We start from the raw sequence: 24,971 nt of genomic DNA, 5'->3' as shown, positions 1-24,971 counted from the left end.
ACCACTAATATTTTGTTTATTTCGACCAAAACTGACATTTCTTAGGAAGTGTTTCCACACAAATATGGTGTTCGTTACAGTTAGTAAACAAAATCATTACAAAAGCAGTAACATGACATGCATACACGAAGTGTTTGTCCTTTTGATTTATTTATTTCATAGCAAATACCAAGCGTGCAGGAAACTGCAATTTTTTTAAGTAGAGTGGCATTTCTATTGCAAGTAGTGAATTCGAGATAGCAACATACTTCGCCGTAATAAGCGTATTTCAAATAAATTGTTGTGTTGTTTTTTAGTGTTAGCCTAAGGCGTTGTGGGTCAATGGTTCTTATTAAAATCATATCCCAATCTGATCCGATTTAAATATAATTTAAAAAAAATTACTTTTACACCACACTCCGCCACACCTTTCATATTTAATTGAAATTGGTGAGTCAAATATGTGAAATCGGCCGAGAATATATATATGGGAGCTATATCCAAATCTTAACTAATTTCCAATTAATTTATCACATTTATTATTATAACAAAATTCCGCCACACATTCTGAATTTCATTGGAATCGGTCATATATATCGTGTTTGGTGCATAATATGTATGAAATCGGCCGAAATATATATGTTAGCTATACCCAAACCTCAACTGATTTCAATATAATTTGGCAATTTTTGCTGGTGCCAGATTTTGTCTCTCTCGCTTTGGGTGCATCAAATATGTGAAATCGGCTGAGTATATATATGGAGCTATAATCACATCTGAGCGTATTTGAATATAATTTGTCAAATGTGCATCAAATATGTGAAATCGGCGGATAATATATATAGGAGCTATATCCAAATCTGAACCGATTTTAATATAATTTGACTAATTTATTTTCTAATCAAAATCCCGTTACATATTCCAAATTTCTTTGGAATCGAACATACATATCGTGTATGGTGCATAAAATACATGAAATCGGTCGAAAATATATATGAGAGCTATATCCAAATCTGAACCGATTTAAATATAATTTGACAAATGTATATTTGTTTTAATTTCCGCTACACATTTCAAATTTCATTGAAATTAGAGATACATAGCGTGTTTGGTTCATCAAATACATGAAATCGGTCGAAAATATATATGGGAGCTATATCCAAATCTGAACCGATTTCAATATAATTTGAAAAATTCATTTTTGCTCCCGATTCCGTTCCTTTTTTTAAATTTCATTAAATTTGGACATACATAGCGTGTTTGGTGCATCAAATGCTTGAAATCGGCCGAAAATATATATGGGAGCTATATCCAAATCTGAACCGATTTCAATATAATTTGACAAATTTATTTTCGGATCAAATCCCGTCACATATTCCAAATTTCATTGGAATCGAACATTCATATTGTGTTTGAGGCATCAAATGAACGAAATCGGTCGAAAATATATATGGGAGCTATATCCAAATCTGAACCTATTACAATATAATTTAGCAAACTTATTTTTGTTCCAAATTCCGTTACACATTCCAAATTTGGAGACTGTATCTTTAACCGATCAATGGATATGTGCATATAAAATCTAAATTTTTGGGAGGTACCTCCGATTCTGATGCTATATCTCCAGTTCCAAGTGGAAATTCAAAAATGTATATAGCCTATGTTACTTTCAGGCGATGTTGCAGTATATATGGAAATTTTCAGAAAAATCTATTCAGCAGTTTTCGAGTCCATAAATTACAAACAAACAAACAAACAAACGTACAAACATTTTCCTCTTTTATAGATATAGAAGATAGAGTCTACGACGAATATTTAGGGATGTTACAAACGGAATGACAAAGTTAATATACCCTCCTTTTCCAGATGGAGGTTATAAAAAGCTAAGTGCAGTATAACTTTTGGCATAAAATTTTGTTCTGACACTGGCGACTTGGCGAGTTCTGACACTGGATTTGGCGATGGTAGCAGAAAAAATAAGACAGCCCTGGAGCGCTACCGTGAGCTTATATCCCACTTTTTTTTGCCCTATATACAAGAATGACATGTGGTTTCAACAAATGTGCCATATGCCACATAGTACGTGCTCGGTGAACATTTTAAATTTTTTTAAATTTTAAATAAAACACAGATATTTGAAAATAATCGTGAAATCTAGGCGACCAATTCTGGCCTCCAAAACGCGAAATAACACGACCGGAAAATGACGGATACAGCAATTATTTTATTTTCTCTTGATTTCTTCAATTCTAGGCAAGAAAAAACTGGTTATCATTTCACAATACTGAACACCATTAATTGTTTGCCCTGAACCCGATCATTTTCAAGAAAAAGGTCCAATGATGACGTTAAGGATGCATTTGCTTTTCGTGTATCACCCGAGGAGTTTCCTCCTCCCAAATGCTATCAGTCTGCTTATTAAAGAAGCCATCAACATGGAAATAGGCCTCGTCTCAAATAAAAAGTTATCGACAAAATCAGCATTTTCATGTTGTTTCTCCAACAGTCAATCTCCGCTGTCTATGGTCAACTGGCTTCAGTTCCTGGGTCAATTGTCAAAATTCGTGGCATAGTAGATTTAAAGATACCAATTTACTGAGCTCGGTGTCAAATTAAGGTGGATGGAGTTTGAGCAACGTCATCACGTACAGATGTGATCAAACTGGTCGACTAACAGACTCAGTATATTTAATAATAAAGAATTATTTTGTTGTTGCAAAATGGTCAGGCTTAATCCAATTATTGTTGTTTTTATAAAAACGACGTTTGTTTATTAGTGGAGAAATAAATTCAATAAAAACAAGTAAAAAAGTATCAGGCGGTTTTTTTTCGACAGACGCATACCCTCACCCAATGTTCCATTATTTCAATATATTTTCACTTCTGTTATTATTATACAAACTGTTGAGCCTATATGGAATAGGTTTCATATTTTCTATTTCATTTTTATCTAAATATGATATGAATATTGCGAAATGCCAGGTTTGGACTATATCGACTACTTCCTTCACTTTATATAAGACATGTAATATTTTTTAAAATATTTGGAAATGTGCGTGAGGTATCAGATATAGTGGACCGAAGTATTCCATTTTCATACTTCATCTAATACAGATAAAAATATTGGTATGTGAAAAATTACAAGAAATTCGAACATTTATATGCAATTCTATGCGAAATTATAAATTCCGATAATTTCCATATTCATATCAAATTTCTGGTTGAGAGAAATATTTAGATATAGGGAGTTGTAATGAATCGCTGACTTTTTCGCAAAGTTATGACAGATATAATAACAACAGATTTGAAAAAATTATTGGATGTTCGAAATTTGAGAGAGTTGTATTTATGTGTGTTTTGCTTTTCGAAATGTTGAACCCTTTGTGGGGGAGGTTTCAGAAGGAGTTCGTCGATATATCCGATATTCATAGCAGATCTTATGTTAGTAGAAACCAGTAAAGAAAGTCTTAAGTCGGGCGGGCCGACTCTATGATACCCTACACCACTTTGCTAATTTAGTAGAGCTCCGCATAACAATTAAAAGTTTTTATGGGAGAATTCAATCATACACGCTATGATTATAATTATAATTTAAAGTTCAAAGGACTAAATATGCCGTAGCATTTGTATCTTTTAAATTTGGACTTGTGTTGTCCATTTGGTGCACAAATAATTTAAAATCGGATAAAGATATATATGGGAGCTATATCCAAATCGGAACCGATCTCGCTAAAATTTGGCAAAGATATTTCTGAGCTGTATTTGATATATTTCCTTGAATATTGTTGTTACAGAGTGAATATTACGGCTGCGGAGGACAAAAATAACAAATCGGATGAACAATATATATGGGAGCTATAGCTATATCTGAACCGATTTCGATCAAATTTGGCATAGTTGTTTTCAGGCCTAATTTGGTTGTATGTGCAAAATTTCATACTATTCGGGCTGATATTACACGTTTGGTGCACAATAAAAGGTAAATCGGACGAAGATATATATAGGTGCTATATCTAAATTTTGGCCGATTATCTCCAATTTCAAAAGAGTTCGTCCTTGGGCCAAACAAATGATTTGTGCAAAATTTCATCTGGATAGGGCAATAAATGCGAACAAATACTTTGTTTACAAAAATACATGGACAGACAGACGGACGGACGGACATGAACGGACATAAATCGACTCAGAATGTGATTCTATGCAGATCATCAAACGGAACTATGGGTCTATCTCGTTTCCTTTTGCCTGTTACAAACAAATGCACAAAGACATAATTCCCTGACCACCTTGTGGTGTAGGGTATAGTAATGGGATATATGAAATTTTTGCAGAGAACCGGATGTTTATTTCGGATTTCATGATCGTTTTGGTTATTCGAAAATTTGACCCTTTGTGAGGGACGTACCAGAAGGAGTAGACCGATATTTTCCATCTTCCTACCAGATCTTGGGTTAATAAAAAGTATTGTGATGTGTGAAACTTGAAAACAATCGGACTCCTATTTCACATTTTATTAGATTTATGCTTATTCAAAATTTTGACCCTTTGTGGGGAACATACTTGATGGATATTGTCCATTTTCGAACCTGACCTAGCACTGATGCAATTATTAGGATTCTTAAAGTTGGAGCAAAATCGAATGATCCTTTCTTTTTCTGTCCAGTAAAATATTTTCGTTGAAAATTTCAGCGTTTTGTGGGGGAGGTACCAGAAGGGATGGACCGATATTGCCCATCTCCGAACTCGATCTAAGCTTGACAGTAATATCACGATGTACCAAGTTTGGATCAAATCAGATACTACTATCTTTACATCGACTCCAAATGTCCTGAAACGTATTTGGTCCAAAGAGACCTAGGGTCAAAAACCGTTATTTTGATGAGCACTTTTGACCGTATCAAATGATATATACCCTCCGTAGCCATATGTCTGAAGGTATTAATATAAATATTTTAAAGTTATGCATTAGTCTCTCTACAGTTAACTCTTTTGGAGCATTATTGTGACTCTAAATTGATCACAATTTTGCGTAGCCGCAAAACTTTCATCATTTTGTTAAAACAATTTCACAACGAGAATGAGTTTTTCATTCGTACAGCTCTTTATTTTTACTAACTTAATTTGTACCTTCTATTAACAAACAATGGTTAGGTTAGGTTAGGTTAAAGGATGTGTGGCTGTGTAAAAACAACAACCACTCCACTCGGAGACCTACTGGCCCATTGTGATCATCCTAGTCTAGAAAAAAAAAAGTCGAAGTGAGGTAAGAAAGATAGTTAGTGTAGAATATAAGATTTAGAAGAATTAGAAGAGCTAGTGGGTTTGCGTCCACGGTGTAATCAGCGTGTCGTCCTTAGCCATTTTAGTCTTCTGGCTAATTGAAGAATGACTGCTGGTTCTGTTTCGGAGAGGCATGACAGGTCAGGCAGTAAGTGCTTACCCAGAAGCCTATGTCTTATTCCGATAAGGGTAGGACAATGACAGAGTAAGTGTTCCACCGTTTCTGTTTCTTCCTCGTCCTGACATAGCCTGCAGTATTCAGTGTCGTCACCCCCCCATTTTGAAGTCATGGCCTTTATGTTGCAATGACCTGTAATTAGGCCCACCACAAGCTTCAAGTCCAACTTCGTCATGGACAAGAGTGACCGTGATCTCCGTTCGGAGTTCACCGGCCAAATCTTTTTGGAGATGATGCATCCCCTTCCAGATAGCCAGTTCTGTTGAAATCTTCCAAGGTAGTGTTTATGCAGTACTTGAAAGAAGTGGCATAAAGGTGGCTTCACTGAGCTCTCGATCTCTAGATCTACTGACTCAGATCCGCGTCTGGCCAATTCATCGGCAGATTCATTGCCAGATATGTTGCAGTGTCCAGGGACCCAACAGAGCTTGACAACTGACTTAAACTTTTCCAGGGCATTCTTGCACTCCAGAACAGCCATAGACTTGATTGTGAAAGAATTTAGAGCTTTTAGGGCCGCTTGACTATCGACATATATAGTCACCGGTCCATCCCGTTCGTTAATTCTATTATTCAGCAGTTCTATGGCCATTCTAACAGCAAATATTTCTGCCTGAAAAACGCTGCAATCGCTGTTTAGCCTGAAGGATCTTCGGATACTTAGGCTTTCACAGTAGACTCCAGCACCCGTTCCACTTTCCATCTTTGAACCATCAGTATAGACAGCTATACCGTCGAAAGGTGGAGTGCCACGGGACCAGATATCCCTGTTTGGTATGCGGATGTCAAGTAGATCAAAGCTGTGCCTAGGGAGTATATAGTCACTAGCTATAGCCTGATTGCTTACATTTTCCACATACTTAAGAATGACAGAGTGCCCGAAGGGTTGACTCCGCCATTGTCCCAATTCGTTGAGTCGCAGGGCACACCTAGCAGCTAGTTCCTCTACAAATAAGCCTAGAGGCTTTAAGTTGAGTAGGGTGTCTAGAGCGGATTGTGGCGTGCTCCTGACCGCTCCTGTAATTAGTAGCGATGCGACTCTTTGTACTTTGTCAATATTCCTGCTGAAGGTGGTTTTCCGTAAGGAATGCCACCACACAAGTCCGCCATAGGTTAGGATTGGTCGGACGACTGACTCATATATCCATCGGATAATATGGGGTTTAAGCCCCCAACTCTTTCCTATGGAGTTCTTGCAGGAATAAAGTGCATTTAAGCCCTTTTTCGCTCGCTCCTCGATATTCCTTTTCCAGCTTAACTTCTGGTCTAGAATGGTACCGAGATATTTTGCTTCCGAAGAAAGGCTTAGAGTTACACCATCCAGCATTGGGAGAGAGAGGACGGGTATTTTCCGCCTCCTTGTAAAAAGTACGAGCTCAGTTTTAGATGGGTTCACGCCTAAACCATTGCAGCGCGCCCATCTGGAGAGTTTAACCAGAGCTCCCTGCATAAGATCCGTAATAGTTTGCGGAAATCTCCCAGCAATCAGCAGGACCACATCGTCGGCGTAAGCCACGACCTTTGTTCCGCTGTGTTCCAGATCAAGTAGAATGTTATTTATCACCAGAAGCCAAAGCAGTGGTGACAAAACGCCTCCTTGTGGAGTACCCCTAGTGACCGTTTTCCTAACAGAACACTCCCCGATGCTAGAGTTGATGATTCTGCTGCTGAGCATAACATCAATCCAGTCGACGAGAAGTGGTGGCACACTAAGTCTTTCGAGAGAACTGTGAATTGCCTCTAATGTAACACTATTGAAGGCCCCCTCGATATCGAGGAAGGCCGCCAACGTGAAACATGAGCTGTTCAGGTTCTTCTCTATATAACCCACGACGTCGTGCTGCGCTGACTCAACAGATTTGCCTTTCATATAGGCGTGCTGAGCAGTGCTTAAAGAGGTCAGGGGTATTAGAGATCTGATCTCTATGTCTATTAGTCTCTCTAGCGATTTCAATAGAAAAGACGAGAGACTAATAGGCCTGTAGTCTTTTGGAAGAACATGGCTTGGCTTCCCAGCTTTGGGAATGTAAGTGACTGTAACTTCCCTCCACAGTAGTGGGATGTGAGAAAGACGCAAACAAGCCTTAAATATCACCTCCAGGACTGGTATTATCTCCGCCGACGCATGCTGTAGCATGGCGGGGATAATGCCATCTGGACTCGGTGAATTAAAAGGTTTGAATGAGTTAATGGCCCACAAAATCTTGGGGGTGTTAACAATACTATTAGTCAGATTCACATCTCCCACTATGCTGACTAGGCCGTGTTGCCAATCGGTCAAATACCGCATCAGAGCAGTTCGGAAAGTGAGTACTGGCTAATAGATAGAGAGTCTCTAAACCTGAGTCAGTCCAGCTACCATCAGCCCGCTTTATGCTTCCAATGGATTTTGAGTCCTTTGAAAGTACTCTACGGAATCTGGAGGCTGCGTTGACATCATCTATGGACTCGGTGAAACACACCCAAGACCGTCTCTTGGCCTTCTTGATCTCACTGTTGTACTTATTGAAGGCTAGTTTATAAGCTTCCCAGTCCGTACCCAGTTTGGTCTTGTTGGCCTTATTGTATAGTCGTCTGCTAGTCTTCCTGAGCTGAGCTAGGTCTTTCGACCACCAGACAGGCTGGTGCCTTTTACCCGGGAAGGTTAGCGGACAGGCTCTTTCATAGCTGCCGATCAGGATCTTTGTTAGCAACTTGACGGAGTCGTCCACATCCGATGCCGAGGCCACTGGAAAATCACCAGTGGACTTAAGCATCCATGCGGTATGCTCCGCAAATTGATTCCATCGAGCCCTTCTCGGGTTCCTATGCGGTTTTTGATTCAATCCCTCTACCGAAATTTGGAATGTTATTTTCCGGTGGTCCGAGAAGGAACACTCAGTCGAAACTTTCCAGTTCAGTATAAGTGATTCATCCATGTTAGTGAGAGTGAGATCTATGACCTCCTCTCTATTCTTAATGCAAAAAGTCGCCTCCTTTCCCCGGTTACAGATTTTGAGATTATGAGATAAGATAAAATCAAAAATGTACTCACCTCTGGCATTGGTGTTACTACTGCCCCATTGAGAGTGGTGAGCGTTTGCATCACATCCAATGATGAGGCCGCCTTTTCCACCCAGTACTGAGGCCAGCTCCTCTACCACTTGGCCTGGTGGGTCGGGGTGCTCGAAGGGAAGGTACAGGGAGACGAGGAATAGTGTTTTGCCCGTCCTAGTCTCCAATCTGACCGCCGTGGCGTCTCCTCCGCTGAAATTGTTGAGGAAGATTAAGTTTAAGTTTTTCTTAGCGACGATACACGTTCTAACCTTTTCCCCATTGGAGGTGGCATAGGTGATGTACCGCTCACTCCCTAGCCCAGTTACCTTATTCTTAAAAATGTAAGGTTCCTGGACCAGGGCTATGTCAACTTCAAGCTTGGAGAGGGATAGGAGAAGCTCAGCCCCAGCTGCCTTGCAGTGATGCAGGTTAATCTGCACAATGCTAAGCAGCTGTGGCTTCGTTTCTCCTACTGCGACAGCGGCGTTAGACGGAACCGAATCCATCCTGTGCCGAAGTGCAATTTTCCTCCACGAGCCTGAAGGTATTCCTGGCCAGCAGTATCAACAGAAACCTTTATGACCAGGCCCCCTCCCTCCGTACTTGAGCCAACCAAGCGCCAGCCGTCCGTGCAGAGATTGGGATTCTGCTTCCCCAATATTATCAGCACGCGTGCCGGGTCCACAGAGGGCGGCGGCACCCATGCTGTCAAAATCCTCCTGCAGAGGATATCCTTCAGGGATACAGCAGCAAGTGCACTTCCATCCCAAAGTTCCTGAAGGCCAGCTACTGCGGTCACGAGGAAGTTCTTTGACTCCTCATTTTCGCAGCAGATGACCTTCACTCCCTTGTAGACGGTAGCACTGCCAAACTGTAACCTAGAAGGATCCTCCCCCAGGAAAACCTGTTCCCTCAGAGGGTCCTCAATGAGAAGCCACCGACTTTCGCTGATTTTGCCTTCCGGCTCAGCTCGGTCGATGACCGCTACACGGAGATTGTCCGGGTACAGGGTTTGGGAGTGTTTCCTCTTCCTTGATGTCTGGCTTGAAGGTTGTGGGTTGGTGGTAGCAGGCTTCGCCTTAGCAGACCTAGGGTCCACTGAGGCTGCTTGCACCGGCCTTGCCACTACCTCCCTACCAGCTACAGCTACTGGCGTAGAAGCCGCAGTTGGCGGAGGAGGAAGTTTGCCCGTTAACGGTTTCTTTGCCTCGGGATGTGGTTCCTCCGTTGACCGTCCTCTCTTCATCGTTACCCGAGAAGAGGATTTGGCCTCCTTTGGTTCCACCGGGCAGAATTTCCGTTAGGGGCGTCCTTCCTTTTGTTCCTCCGTTTTCCTGAGTTAGAAGTGGTGGGGGCTACACTAGATTCCGTTGGTGGTGCAACAGCCGAAGCTGTCTTTCCACCACCGGGAGAGGTGTTGTCCTTCACCCCAGCCCCACTAGTTGGCTTATCCTCAGACGGACTTACCTTATTAGCGGGGGCTGTAAAGAGAGAGGCAAGGTCCTTTTCGAGTGTACATTTAGGCACTTCCGGATGGTTCTTCTCGAACTTCCTTATTGCCTTCATGTTCACCCTAATCAGGGCTTTTTCCCTCTCTGTAATTTGTAAGGGTTCGCGACCGATGAAGCTCTTACAGTACCTCACCGACCGTTTGTAACCCTTCCTTATTTTTACCTCCTTCGATCCGGAGGCATCGCGGTTGGTTGGAACATCAGTATCCCTTTCCACGACGCCATCCTCGATCCGGAGGTTGGTCGCATCGGTAGGTACCGATGTAACCCCTTCCACAGGAGTTGACCCCCCCTTGGCAGCAGATTGAGTGCTCTCTACAGTTTTTGAAGCTGACTCACTCCTCAAAGATGAGGGTATGACGGTGACGTCAAGTTCCTCATCAGAGAGGGGTGAGTCATTCCCAAAGCCGGAGGGCACACTCTCTTGGCTGAGCCTTAGAGTGGTCTTCTCTAGAAGGGCGGACAGCTGTTCACTCTGTCGCTGTATGCTTTCACATACTACGTCTCTGTACGTTTCCAGAGTCACGTCCCCGCCCGAAGTTAAAATCTTGTCCATGGCCATGTCCTGGGTCGACACCTCCGAAGAGGTGGTTGAATAATTGTCGGTTAATGTTTTTGTTTTTGTTGTTGTTTTTTGTTTAGTTTTGTTCTCCATAAGTTATCGGGACATTGGAGGTGACGATGTCCGCCATGACATAGCCTCCATATCATGGTAAGGACTTGGCAGCTAAGCCTATTACTCGTCGAGGCGCCCAGGTATCGACGAGGCAACCGTTCTAATACAGTCGGTACCCTGACTGCAAACCTTGGAATACTGATGTTCACGGTTTACGTAACACCCCAGCATTAGGGGGTCCTTTGCGGTGGACCAGGCCGTTGACTGGATAGTTTAGGGGCGCCAGTGCCGCCTCGTCGAGTCCAGGGATCACAGGCACTCGGGTATTTAGTCCGAGACTCTCCCCCTAGAAACCGCTGAGCTGTCCGCGACTGCTTATTTGATTCGCAGCTGCCCGATATATCTACCGGGCGTCCCACTATCCGCAAACCGTGGACGCGTCCGGTAGCACTCAGCTATGCTTCCGCGAACAAACAATAATAATTGTTCAAATGTCAAACAATGACTCTTCGTATGACACCCAAATTAAAAATTGCGTTCTAGTTGAGACAACTTTTATTTCACGTTCGGGACTGGTCACTTGGCCGCCTATTTCGTGCGATTTAACGCCTTAAGACAATTTTTTGGGCATGATTGGTTCAACAAATACATGAAATCGGCCGGAAAATATATGGGAGCAATATCCAAATCTTTTTCAATATAATTTTGTAAAATTATTTTTGTACCAAATCTCATTACAAATTTCATATTTAAAAACTGCATCTATAACCGATCGATAGATATTTGCAAACTACATTTAAAATTGTTGGAGGTTCCTCCGATTCTGATGATTTATCTCCAGTTTCAAGTGGCATTATAAAAAGGTATATAGCCTATGTTACTTTCAGGCGATGCTATAATATATATGGAAATTTTAAAGAAAATCTGTTCAGAGATTTTTGAGTCTATAAATTACAAGCAAACAAACTACCAACATTTTCCTCTTTTATAGATATGGAAGAAGATGGCCATGTAGAAATTTATTGGGCTTTGGAATTTCTCATTTTTATGTGCTTTTAAAATATCTCTTTTTGGGTTATATTCATCATTATTTGGAAAAAATGCCCTCAAACCACATAGTATGCTGTTTTCTCTACAGGAAAATACCTCAGAATCGGTAACCTCAAACAAATTATTCACATTGCAATTCTAAATTCCACAATCTACTCTGACAAATGCATATTTATTATTTTTATCAGAAAAAATGCTTTGTATTGATGTTATTTTGTGTCTTTTTTGTTGTTATTTTTTTTTTTTTCTTTGCAGTCCAGTGCAACAACTATGCAACGATGATTCATATTTGAGTCCCCTGTAGATGAACAATAAAACGTTTTCGACAAGAGAAAGAGATACCCTTTCAAAGCTGCAATTAACCACAGGATGTGTGCATAGGTGGAATAACGATGCTAGTGCTGATGGTGACAAGGATTAAAATAATTGCAATCAATCTTTATCCTTTTCCCCAAACTGCTGATGTATTCATAACTCAACTACCAATCTTCGGACGACAGGTGTTGTGCCTCCGATATAGGATACCATCATCATTTTTATTGCATCGCATTGCATTGGTATTTGTGTGTAATATATATGAGTGTAGATATGTACGATGTGTATATACTTTATGTATTTAAAAATTATATTTTTAAAATCTACGTAAATATCAATGTACGGATTTTTTCTCTTTGTGTGTATGTTTGTAGCCACATCATTTTAATTAAATTCCAAATAATTGGCGTCTCTTTAATTAAACAAAACTAGCAATTTGCATATCGAATTTGTGTTTAGTCAATAAGTTATTTTTTTAATCAACTGTAAATAATTCCCTTTTTAAACAGAATTTGTAGTTAACTATATATGTATATATGTATTTGTGTACTTGTACTTGTTCTTGGTGTCCCAAGGCAAACCAAAGAATCAATAAAAGACTTTTAATAATTTGAGATCTTCGGTTTTTTGCACATTTACCCATGGAAGTGTAAGTAGAAATTTTGTAATTTAATCGAAATAAAGTTAATGGAGTCCAGAAATCATATCCGGAAACCTGATGATTAGTAACCCTCAAGATGGAAGCTGTAGGTACAAATCTTGAAGCACTTCCAATGTTAATACCCTACACCAGATAGTGGTAAGGGTATTATGACTTTGTGAATTTGTTTGCAACATGGACAAGGAAGCGAGATAGACCATTCTTGGGTGGCGCGTGCTGAATGCGATGGTGCTGAGTCCTGTTGGAATGTCTAAGGTCTGCGGCCAATATGTTCAGCTCACGAGCCATTTTCGGCCACTGCGACGCGGATTTCGATTAGGTGGCTTCTTTACTTTTCGAACCATTTCTGCTGATGGTGCTGTTTTCTTCCGTCCATTTTCTTGACGTCGGGCTACGCTACTAGTATCACGGTAACGAGCGTTGGTACGAGGCACAAAAGATTTATTCACATTTAAATGCTGGAGTACTCTAACGATAGCCACTTGTGGTTTTCCAGCCAAATATAAAGAAATCACACTCACCAAAATGCTTTTGTTCGCTTGTAGACAATATAATGTGCTGTCACTGGAATAATTTTAACAGCTGTCGGACGAGTGGCGTAGAAATGACAGCAGTCTGTAGTTGGTTGCAATTTTTTCACCTCACCCTGGGTTTCACCAAGTTTGACAAAAGTTCTTGCAGGCTAAATTTGTCTTGTATTAATCATTTACATAAAATTTAATAATAATATATATGGGAGCCGAGCAGAAATATAAAAATACCTATTTGTTTGTACCCGTTATTAAAAGAAAATTTATCGTACACAAACCACATTTCTTTCGTTCAAAATATTTCATTTGTTTTATTTACATTCATGTATTTAATAAACATCATTTTTTCAATATTATATTCAAGACAAGAAAGGGGCCGTACCATAAATTATAAAGCATCGAATTGGTAATTAAAAAAAAACTAACAAAATAACAAAACTTTGGACATAACTAGAAAGTAGGAATTTGCAGGTGCTAGCAACCATTGTATGGTTACTCCAGTGGGATTGTGTGTGTCCATTTGCATTGAGAATAGTGGGTGTATGTTGTATATTTTAAGATTTGTTGTAGTTTAAGCCCAATATACTGCGAGCCTGAAAGTAAAAATAAAAATTTGATCATTTAATGAAAATGAACATAGACAAAAGTAAAGCATACTTTTAGGCATTTTACTAAATATATAAATAATATGGATTTTTTAGAAACAAATGAACAAAGTTTGAATTAAAAAATATTCAACTCCTTATTGTATAGAAGATTGTGTGTGAAATAGATTGATATCAAGTGTGTTGCTCATCCCAAAGACCCATATATATCGCTTGAATAAATATAACGCAGGGCCCATAAACCTATCTAAGATATATTCAAGTTGGAGACTGAACTACAATAACAATTCATTTTATACCATAACCCGACTGAAAAAGTATCGGTCAAACCTAGGTTTTAGACTCAGTTAAATTACTAACAAAAATCAAAAAATCACTGCCGCTTATTTAAGATAGAAATCAGAAGTACGCCGTTGGATGAATAAGAACTACATCGCATAGAAATATTATCAGCACTTTATAAAGAACATCTTCTATAGGTATTCTGGTGATTATATAATGCATGTGTCTTTACTAAATATATTGATATTTGGGATCTTTCTAAAGGTGAATAAGTCTTCAAAAATAGGAAAATTAGAAAATAGGTAAAATGTAATATAACTATATATAGAATACTTCCTATAGATATCCAAAGAGGTCTTCCACAATTTTTTCTATACGAATTCTGAAGATAGAAGAAGATAGTTTAAAGACCTCCTTAGAGTATGAATACCACCTTAAATGGTATATTTATCGATAAAAGGGGTTCTTATTAAACTTGTAGGGCTAGAAGAACGCATTAGTACCCAAAACGTTAGGTGGACCATAAACACATTCATCCGGGCAAGACGACATTATTCCCGCCATTTCACAGTATGTTTCGACGTCAATATCTCCAATTCCAATTGTCTTTGCCTATTCCACATCCCGGTACTATGGAGGGAAGTTACGGTTTCTTACATAATAAAAGCGGGGAAACCGATCAGTTTTTCATCCTTCCTTTTGAAAACATTAGAAAGGCTAATTGACACAGAAACCACATCTCTACTACCCCCGACTGTCATCAGCACTGTTCAACATGCCTACAAGAAAGGTTAATCCGTTGAAACAGCGCAACACGATATTGTAGGGTACATTGAGAAAAGCACGAATGACCCCTTGTTCACCTTGGCAGCTTTTGGGAGTCTTCAACAATGTCACACTCGAATCCATTAATGGTTCCGTTTTAAAACTTAAGGTACCTCAACTCCTTATAGATTGGATTGATAACATGCTTAGTAGCAGAATTATCAATTCAAACATTGGGGAAATATTCGTTAGAAAATCGGTCACCAGTGGCACGCCGCAATGTGATGTTCTTTCACCATTGCTCTGGCTTTTAATTATCAACAACATACTCATAGATCTGGAGCAAAATAGGAAAAAGGTAGCCGCTAAAGCTGATGATGCTTTCCTATTGATTGCTGGGAAATTCCTGCAAACAATCTCACACCTAATGCAGGGAGCTCTAATCACCTTATCAAGGTGGGCACGTCACCATGGACTAGGCGTGAACCCATCAAAGACAGAGCTCGTTCGCTTAAGGAGGAAACTTAAATGTCCTTCATTTATAAGACCATTGCTAGATGGGGTCACGCTAAACCTCTCCTCTGAAGCCAAATGCCTCAGCATATCGAGCTCCAGTCTGGTGGTATCCCTTGAAAAAGTCATCCTACTTATGTCACATTGACAAAGTTGAAAGAGCCCTACTAATAATTGTACAAGCTTAAAAACGAATTATTTGCGGTCAAAAAAGCCATAGACCTATTGGTCACGAGGAATAATGCCCAAGCAGCACTGAAAACTTTAAACTCCTCCACAATTAAGTCTAGGGCTGTTTTGGAATTCAGGAGATATTTGAAAAACACTGGGTTGTCCATCAAGCTCTATTGGGTTCCTGGTCATTACAATATTCCAGGTAACGATAAACCTTTCAACGGAAAATGTGCTTAGACTACGAAAAGAACAACCTTAAGCTGTGGATTACCAAGTAACTGGTAGACAATCACAATAGTGGACTGCATCCCCGTAAAATTCGGAGGGAACACACCTCAGAAGAATAATTCAGTAACTATTTCTACTACTACTACTATTTTTCTGTATCTAAAACCCTGCCCAAAAACGACGAAGTCAAAGAGCAGCCCTTAATGCTTTTAAGAATTCAATTTAACTTACTGTCGTAAAAGCTGAATTTAAAGATCTGTGGACGCCGGATGTTGTTCCGCCAATTTTCATAAGTGTCATTTGTAATTGCACTGCATCATCCATACGATTTTCCAAGAATTCCCAGGTTTTTCGATGGTCCGGGGAGTGATCTTGTAGCATATACAGTTCTGTCATTTTCATAATACTTGCCAGGCCAATGCGGCGAGTGTACCAACCAATCTATTAAATAAGGAAATTTAAAATGTATTCTAAAAAAAATTGAAGTTTACTTACATCCACTGAACGATCTCCCGAATAGTAACAAATATCATCGACTAGAGTTAGAACCTGAGCCAAAGCTGTCGAGGCATTCTGTGGTAATGCTATTAAAGCCAACGCCTGAGGCCATTGACCCTTGTATGGTGCCATCATCTCAAGACGTAATCGAACAAAACGTACCAAAAATTCTAGAGGGTTACCAATTTCCTTTTTACCATCGTCCGTTTCTTTCTTGAGGATTTTCAATAGTTCTTCATTGCATTTGCCATTGAAATAGGAGACCAAATCGAAACCACCCTGAGGGAACATGCCATGTACCACACTGGGATAGCCGGCATCTTCGGCTCCTTGTACAATGGCATTGCGGGTCCAGCCCAAAGTGGGAACATGTTGTAAGGCAGCCTCTAAGATTTTTACACGCACAGCCTCGGCTTTGGCATCTCTTTCGTTTTCTTCTTCTTTGCTTTTAGCTTTTTCTTGTTCTTCGAATTCTGCTTCACGTTTTTCTTCTCTGGCCCGAAATTCATCAATACTTTCTGTGGATTTTTTACAATATGTCCTAATCTGATTAGTGCTGTGACATTGTGTAGTGGTGGACAGTTTTAGTGAGCATCGACCAATTGAATTCCGTGAACTATCACTAGCAGCCAAAGAGTTCCAGTATTGCAGAGATTGTGGGAGTTTCTTACTGTCGGTTTGTTCATGGGAATTGTCATAATTAATGGCCACAACTGGCGAGGTGATTAAGTTACGACAGGCAACATGGCTTATGTTAACATCTGAAAATAAAAATATTGAAAGCATGTAAAAGTTATTAAAATGTTTAATATATTTTACGTATAGCGTCTTCTATCAAGAAATTACAGCTGTTCAATAAACAAGAAAACTAACAAAGATCTGTAAGACTTTTTATTAAATAACGGAGACCCAAAATATCAATCGAAAAACCAATAAAGAAAGTCTAAAAGTCGGGCGAAATTCCATCACATTTGGCTAATATTACACGTTTTGTGCATAACAAAAGGCAAATCGGACGAAGATATATATGGGAGCTATAGTCAAATCTGAAAATGTAATCGGACGAAGATATACATGGGAGCTATATATAAAGTTTAATCGATTATATCCAATTTTAATATGGTTCGCCCTTGGGTCAAACAAATGACTCGTGCAAAATTTCATCTGGATCGGGGAATAAATGCGACCAGAACTTTGTACATGAATAAATTGCTCAGAATGTGATTCTAAGCAGATCATCAAAAGGAACTATGTGTCTATCTCGTTTCCTTTTGCTGTTACAAAAAAATGCACAAAGACATAATACCCTGAACACCTTATGGTGTAGGGTATAATAAATAGCAAAGGCTATAGTCGTGCGGGGCCGACTATGTGATACCCTACAACACTACAATATGTTAAAAGCCCTCTTATGTCCGAATCCATTTTGGAATATTTCGCTTTTGAAATTATGTAATGGAGCACTACCCTTAGCATTTTGACCAGGGACATTTGCCCAATATTTACGCACCCCGTCGTATTTTGCGATCATCTCCAAAAGTAAAAGGCCCCTCTGTATCTCCAAATTTAGACTCTACTATACGATCTTCTTGTCTACGATATTTGGCTATATTCGTCAACGAAATCAGCAAAAAATAGGTAGAAGTTCGCATTTTGTATATTTCGGACATCGCCTGTAAGTAATGTTGGTATTTTTCAGACAAAAGTAGTGGTCCATTCTACCCGCTGTCCTAAACTCTAACTTCATGCGAGATTTCGTGTCCTTTGGTTTCTATTTATGACCTTTATAACGGCTGCAAAATTAGGAAAATTTTTAGTTGTTGGTCCATTTCAACCCCTAAATATATTGCGGACATCTGTGAAAACAATAGACCTAGCCCTTCTGAGCCTAACCATACCATTTGCGTGAGGATCGGACGATATTTGCAATCTATATATAATATCCCAAACCTGTGTTGTAAGGTGGAAAAATATTACAAAATGTACACTTTAATATTATAAGTCAAATTGAAAAAATCGCATGCAATTAAAAATATTAAAAAATAAAAAATTTCACAAAATACTACTAAATCTATATTAACATTATTTTTGACTTATTTTTATGCGATTTTTTAGATTTTATACTTTTGTGTCAAGAGGGCATTCTGAATTGACAAAATTTGTCAAAATCGGTCCAACCATTCCATCTAACATTCCTTTTCTGTGTATATACACATTGTATATATTTCGCTATATATAACCGATATATTTACTATCGGCATCTACGTAACGGTCAGAATTGACCTGTTCGTCTATTTATGATTTCGCCGGGACTAAAAATATTCGCCGTTTAATGGAAATTTGACTTTTATTTAACACAAATGTTCTAGTCTTTTTCACCCACTAAATATTACCCGATGACCATCAAAATTGGAAGGCTTCTGCCCAGCCCGAAGCTTTAGCCCCATGCTAGTTTTCGCGTTGATTGGCCCATATTTGCGACCTGTAGAGCAACTGCAAAATCAGGATTTTTTTCAGTTTTTGGTCCATTTCGACCCCTAAATATTGTGCGATTATCTCTATTCTGACCTTAACCCCACCTCCATTCTAAATTTCGTGAAGATCGGGCCATCATTGCGACCTGTAGGGTGATTACAAATTAACATGGACAGACGGACGGACGGACATACATAGCTAGATCGACTCAGCTCGGCGAGATAGGAAGATCCATATATTCTTTCCTATGTGGGAAACCAATATTTCGAGGTGTTACATAATTTTTGACTCAATCAAACTTATAATACCCCCAACAGATAGTGTTGTAGGGTATAAAAAATTAAATTAAAAAAACACTGCACACTCTCAATCTAATATACAAGACACAAGAACTTTCACCGATCGTGGATTTCGACTTAATCAAAATATACAAAAAGTTACAGTGCAAATTCAAGGAAATTATATACCTGAGGGTCTGAAATTCCAACTACTTTTATAAATAAAAAGACGTATATTGACAGTCATATCTGCTTGTACGAGACTTCGAATGATTGTTGAATGATCTTACTTTAAATGAAATGTTGATTTTACAAAATAATTATAGTAGAAAAAGGGAAGAAGGTTATGAAGTGGAATGTTCGACCAATTCGGCCTATGAAGCACGACTGAATAGTATTCACTCTGACGCGGTCTCAGAAGTCAGAAGAGCAAAAGCTGCCCCGACAAACCCGAGTAGTTTTGGGACAGTTAAGATCCGGATGATGCAGTCGCATCAATTCGTATTGGGCCCGGATTGACAGCGATGTGCAGAACATCTGCCCAGTTTGTGACACAGATCCCCATGACACGCTGCACCTATTTCGCTGCCCCGCCAAACCTACTCAACTAACTCCAGTGTCGTAGTGGACCCAACCCGTACAGCTTGCGTCTTTCTTGTAGCTGGACTTAGAAGCAATTGCCGAACAAGATGAATCAGAACGAACACAGCAGTAGGAGCTGCTATAACAGCAACAACAACCTATGCGGCCCAGTGTGGTCTGCGAATATAAGTGCTACGCAGTGGAAGAACATCCAGACCTGCCCGAATGCTGCCCTGAGAACTGCGACAGTGTCCCACCTCATGCCACCAGAGCAACTTCTACATGAGAATGCGAAGGTGCTTCCCGTACTGCAACGGAAGCATATGGTCATGCTGACGACCATATGCTTCCGTTGCAGTGGATGACGAAATCTCCTTAAACAAAACTATACCTAGTCTGTACTTTATAGTTGTGAAGATTTGACCGAATTCTTTCATCCCTTGTTTCTTTGCAGCACATTCACAAAGAAAAAAACTTTGACTACCTTAATGCCAAATTCCTTATACATCAAGTTAAACTAAATTTAAAACAATACATCTCAAACATGTGCAGTGTAAAAAAGTTAACATTTATTATTATTTCATAATTTGTTCGATACGTTTCTACGTATTCAAAGCGTCACTTTTCAATTCATGTTTCGGAGCATTGTCGAAACACTCGCAAACACGTCCCAGCAGACTTCGAATCAAATCGAAAGTACATAGATTCTGATTGAGTAATTCAATCTTTTTGTCACGACTCAACTGGAAATCCACACCAGCCCCGGTAGTGTCATTTTGCACAGCAATATCCAGCATCTTTAATTGTTCCATATCGATGGGGGTGTCTCGACCCTCCTGCACCTTTTTCAATTCACCTTTGTAATGGGCCTCGGACAAATCCAAACCTTTACGCAAGGGCGATAAATAGTTTTCTTCAATGTCCTTGGTAAAGGACCAAAATCCTGTGCGATTTTCGGCATCTTTCAGGGCAATGAAACGCAAAGCGTTGAGGGTAGAAATGATTTTATCCGAATTCTCGATTAGATCAGTCTCAACACCATGTGGCAGTTTACAGATGTTATGGAGAAAAATGGAACGGAAATCTTGTCCCGCAAATGTTGTGGGTAATGGTGATGATGTCTTCAATGCTTCCGCAACTAAATCCTTGTAGATTGTACTCAAATAACCACAAAGGCCTTGGTGATTGACAGTGGCCATAAGATTCTTTAAGATCAGATATTTTCCCTCATCGTCGAAGGACAAAATGTATTGGCGTAATATTTTAACACCTTGTTGCCGTATATGGGTCTGTGACGAAAATCCCACCAGATGACATAGAGATTTACAAAAATCTTTGTGAATATCCAAATCTAGATCTATGGAAGGTATCTTTCGGTTTGCCAAATTTGTGAGGGATTTTTCCACCAGTTTTAGAGCTTTTTCATGAAGAGCGGGAAATTTTTCATTGAGCAATTCTTGAGCCAAATAAATCGTCATTTCACAGACATACATGGGATTGTAAACTCGTGGAATATGTGAGGCACCAATACCCTCGGCAATAAGTAAATAATAGAATATGGCCAAGTTGCCCAGTGGCATATCATCTTCACTCAAGAACCTATTGCCAATCCTATTTCCAGTAAGACCATCGTTCTCTTTAGCTTTTAATTTCCATCGGTATTTTGTCTCCACAAACGAGAGGAAAAAGTAAGGATCGGGCACACACTTGATGACGCCCTGTACCAGAGAACGGGCACATTGTAGCGAATAGGTGTTGGTCTTACTCTCCAACCTGTTGCTCAAGTCGAGCAGTGAAAAGGGATTGCCCATAACATCGACCAGAAAACAACACAAAATGTTACGTCTACTGGCTGATGTGCAATTACGGAATATCTCCTTTTCACTGCGTGGCTTGGAACAGATATCGGCCAAAAGCGGCTGATAGAATAAGTCCAGAGTTATGTAGTGCATCAATATGTTTTGAACATCTTCATCCTGTTCCAGAAGTTGCTTCTCCTTTTCATCATAGCCGACGTATAAGTACTCGGGTTCTGGTAACATGGCCAAGCGGGTCCAAATCGATTGCAATGCCCATTCCAGTGACATTGCTTTACGGTCGCCAAGCCGTAAGAGGACCACTTGCATAGCTCTCAAGGCCGAGTTGAAGACGCGTTCGAACATATTTTCCTCCACCAATTCCAGCAATTCCATTAACAAAGATTCTGGTGGGGCATGTGCGGCCATTGTCTTCAACAATTCTTCGGCACATATGAACAGCTCCGGTTCCTTCTGGTGCACTTCTTCAGTCAGGTAATCTTTGCACACATCATTGTATAAATCAATGGAAATTTCTCGCAACAAGGACACATTCCGCGGTGCCTCATTGGCGCTGGTGAATAGCAGAGCAACACCTTCATATTGACGTTCTTTGATCAGCTGTTTGACCAAAGCCTTGAGATTTTCCCCATGTTCGGTCGGCGGTGCCGGTTTGTCAAAGCTGACTTCATTTTCATCAGTCATTGAATATTCATGTTCCAACTCTTCACTCATTGCTCGATGTCTCCAAGGTCTATTTTTAACTTCACTTTGTTCTATTTACTTCTAATGATTTATTCACAAAATTCATTAATTAATGCAAATTAATTTTGCAAATTTTGCGAACTGAATGCCTCTTTGTAATCTCGACGTACGAATTCAATGCTTTGTTGCCTCACTCACAAAAAGAGGTCATTCATAGCGGTTCGTGCTCTTAGCAAGAACTACTTTTTTTCTCTCACACTCTCTTACAATTTAGTTTTAGCGCAAAAGAACAACAACAAAAAAATCACACTTTCGTAACAAGAAGAATCAACCACCATGGGGCTACAAATTATTGTGAAATACTTTAACTGCGTTTGTATTTTAAATATTGTCCAGAAATATTTCACACATCCTTTTTTTATTTTATGTCCATAGCCTTGACTTACTTTTGTTATTTAATAATTTTTGTAATTTTATTATTTTATTTAAAGCGCTAAAATTTGCCATTTTCCTCTACTCCAGCACCACACTCAGAAACGACAAACGAAACGTCTTTTTGTACTTGTAAATAAGAACTGAAATTGAAAGCAGAAGAGAGAGCGCAACATAAAAAACGACCAAAGAGTTGTTGTTTTGTTTATTATTGGAATTGGAGATTTAAGAGAGAACAGCTGTCAAAGCAATGCACAGTGCTGTTATTTTGGTTATTCGAATGGGTGTTCCAATAAGAAATGCGTGCCATTAGGGTAGTTGCTATTAAGGGAGTTCACATTTGATGTTTAAAAACAACCCACTTGGCCGATTGTATTACGACACCTTCTTATTGGAGTTTTTATTCGAATTATGTATTCATTTACGTACAAGAATTTTTAACCTTTGCAACCTTGCACTAGAAACGGGTCCCCATGGAGGAACGAAGACAATGTGGGGCATAGCAATCACCTGAATACAATTTTTTTCTTTCGGTAGTCTTGAAAGTGACTTTTGGTAGTCGTGAAAGGTGAGATAAAGAATGCAAAAAAGTCAAACGCCATAATTTTTACATTTTTTTTAAATTTAATTGAATAAAAGCAAAAAATGTGGGAAATACCATCAAATTTTTGAATAAGTTCAGATTTGTTCGAATTGGTCACCTTTGGCAGGAAGTATGGCCTTCAAAGGTAAATGAAACCGTCACACGCTGCCCGAATGTTGCTCTGCGGTATTTTGACCCATTCCCGACGCCTGCTTGAGGTGATCGATACTTAGTGCCAACCTTACTTCCCACAATACTCCAGAGATAATAGTCCAACGGATTGGTATCCGGAGATTTTGGTGGCCATTGTGCGCTAGAAATTAAGCGAGGAACCTCATTTTGTAACCATTCTTGGGAGGCTCGTGCTGAGTCCTGTTGGAATTTAATACACCCTCCAAAATATTTTCGCGATAATATTCGGCATTTATTCTGATGCCACGGTCGATTAATACGAGCGGAGAGCGACCATCGGCGGTTATGCCGGCCCACACCATCACCACCACTGGCGGCCAACCGAAGGTGCACCTTTTTAGCTGATCTCTTTGGCAAGTAAACACGATCAATTTGTTTGTTCACAAACTGCTGGACAATAAATGTTTTCTCATCGGAGAAAACCAAATTCGGCATTTCACTACTTTCGGCGAAGCGAATCAACTCTTAGGCTGGAAATACATAAAGAGCTGTTTCGTTGGCTTAAGTCACCGGCTGGCTTCTTCGTAGATGAACAAAGGAGTTTTAGGTTGACTTAGTTCGATTTTGGGCCTAGGCTCCTTTGTTCATTTCCGAAGAAGCCAGCCGATGACTTAAGCCAGCCAAATATGCTCTTTATGTATTTCCAGCCTTAAGTTGATTGCAGTTGTTTTCATCTCACCCTGTATCATTCTATGCTCCCATTTGTAATTCGTAACATTTCAATAGTTATTCGATAGTTCCGCTTAAAATTCGAACTATTCCATTTGTAATTCGAATTATATTATTTGCCTTTCAAACAATCAAATACAAAGCCAATGTCAAATACTTTTTGTATTTTTGGTTTTGTATTCAAACGAAAAAATAATTATAATTACAAATGGAAAAACTCAAATTAAATTGAATAATTTTAATTTCAAATGGAATTCTCGAATAACAATTGAAATTTATTGAAATGGAAATATTCGGATTTTGAAATTCTAAAATTTTACGTTTTGAATTAAGTCAAAAAATTATTCATATATTTTTGGTAGATTGGTCGAAACAATTCTTCTTTTATTTTTATGGTATATAAAATCCGGGATTTCAAACAAATAAAATTATTGCCAGGGAGCCCACGGAGCATGGGACTACCTTATATAATTGTGTCATGATAATTTCATTGTGGAATTAAGAAGGTAAAGTAATGCAATCATATGATTACAACTTTTTTCAAAATTATTGACTACATCTCATTGTCAAAATGTATGTTTACAAATCCATTGTATACACACAAATCGGAGATGGGAACCTATTTTCTTTGCATTGAAATTTAACAAGGTAAGTAACAGAAAATGCAGAGATGGGAATGTTTATTTGAAATGACTTTACCATCTTAATTTTACCATGGGTTAATACAAACAATACACAAATAAAAAAGTTAACCGTTTTGTGCTTGTTTTAATTTTTTGACATAGAAAAATGCGTGAAGGGTCTTCAAATTGAATATTAATTGAACATAATTCCCATTGGAATAGGGAAGAACCTGTTATTTTCCCTGTCGCTCTCATTAGTGTTAGTTTAAGAAGCTTGAAGTCCTTGCTAGGCATATTTTATGACATTTCATAAAGGGATTACAGAGCTGCACTAAAATCCTGCCGTCGTTTTCCATTATAATTTGACATTAATATGCCTAGCCATGACTTCAAGCTTTTTATGTACTTGCACCTT

The 24,971-nt window shown here is 39.2% G+C and overlaps 4 protein-coding genes across 6 annotated transcripts in view; 1 reads left to right on the top strand and 3 right to left on the bottom strand.

Moving 5' to 3' along the window:
- Nucleotides 1-11,956, top strand: part of LOC131800519 (tyrosine-protein kinase receptor torso-like) — a 181,979-nt gene extending 170,023 nt beyond the window's left edge. For both annotated transcript variants that reach the window (XM_059120452.1, XM_059120451.1), the window contains exon 17: nt 11,906-11,956. In XM_059120452.1, coding sequence (XP_058976435.1) covers nt 11,906-11,954 — 49 coding nt within the window. In that variant the 3' untranslated portion in view covers nt 11,955-11,956. The remainder of the gene's footprint in view (nt 1-11,905) is intronic.
- LOC131801618 (uncharacterized) lies at nt 5,129-11,896 on the bottom strand. 2 transcript variants are annotated; one of them, XM_059120454.1, is made up of 2 exons: nt 8,472-11,896; nt 5,129-5,217 (listed from the first exon to the last, which is right to left on the bottom strand). In XM_059120454.1, the coding sequence occupies exons 1-2, from the start codon at nt 8,977-8,979 to the stop codon at nt 5,213-5,215; spliced, it is 513 nt and encodes a 170-aa protein (XP_058976437.1). In that variant the 5' UTR covers nt 8,980-11,896; the 3' UTR covers nt 5,129-5,212. Both variants share the same exon structure in this region; 1 of them encodes a protein (XP_058976437.1).
- A 1,482-nt stretch (nt 11,957-13,438) lies between the features above and the next one.
- Nucleotides 13,439-22,660, bottom strand: LOC131801617 (ubiquinone biosynthesis protein COQ9, mitochondrial). Its single transcript, XM_059120453.1, has 4 exons — nt 22,504-22,660; nt 16,219-16,982; nt 15,955-16,164; nt 13,439-13,749 (listed from the first exon to the last, which is right to left on the bottom strand). Exons 1-4 carry the CDS (start codon nt 22,562-22,564, stop codon nt 13,711-13,713), a joined length of 1,074 nt encoding a protein of 357 aa, XP_058976436.1. The 5' UTR covers nt 22,565-22,660; the 3' UTR covers nt 13,439-13,710.
- On the bottom strand, nt 20,104-22,412 carry LOC101901524 (glomulin). Its single transcript, XM_005181816.4, has one exon. The coding sequence runs from the start codon at nt 22,085-22,087 to the stop codon at nt 20,159-20,161; it is 1,929 nt and encodes a 642-aa protein (XP_005181873.2). The 5' UTR covers nt 22,088-22,412; the 3' UTR covers nt 20,104-20,158.
- Nucleotides 22,661-24,971: the final 2,311 nt, after the last annotated feature.

Source organism: Musca domestica, unplaced genomic scaffold (assembly GCF_030504385.1).
Source record: "Musca domestica strain aabys unplaced genomic scaffold, Musca_domestica.polishedcontigs.V.1.1 17, whole genome shotgun sequence".
Taxonomy (NCBI): domain Eukaryota; kingdom Metazoa; phylum Arthropoda; class Insecta; order Diptera; family Muscidae; genus Musca; species Musca domestica.
The sequence above is the reverse complement of the archived record's forward strand: the minus strand, read 5'-3'. Positions and strand labels throughout refer to the sequence as shown.

Coding starts and splice junctions, on each gene's coding strand:
- LOC131801618 (XM_059120454.1), bottom strand. CDS start 8,979: ATGGATTCGGTTCCGTCTAACGCCGCTGTCGCAGTAGGAGAAACGAAG.
- LOC101901524 (XM_005181816.4), bottom strand. CDS start 22,087: ATGAGTGAAGAGTTGGAACATGAATATTCAATGACTGATGAAAATGAA.
- LOC131801617 (XM_059120453.1), bottom strand. CDS start 22,564: ATGGCAAATTTTAGCGCTTTAAATAAAATAATAAAATTACAAAAATTA. Junction 16,983..22,503: donor AAAATTATTAAATAACAAAA/GTAAGTCAAGGC, acceptor TTTTATTTTCAG/ATGTTAACATAAGCCATGTT. Junction 13,750..15,954: donor TAAATTCAGCTTTTACGACA/GTAAGTTAAATT, acceptor TTTTACTTTCAG/GCTCGCAGTATATTGGGCTT.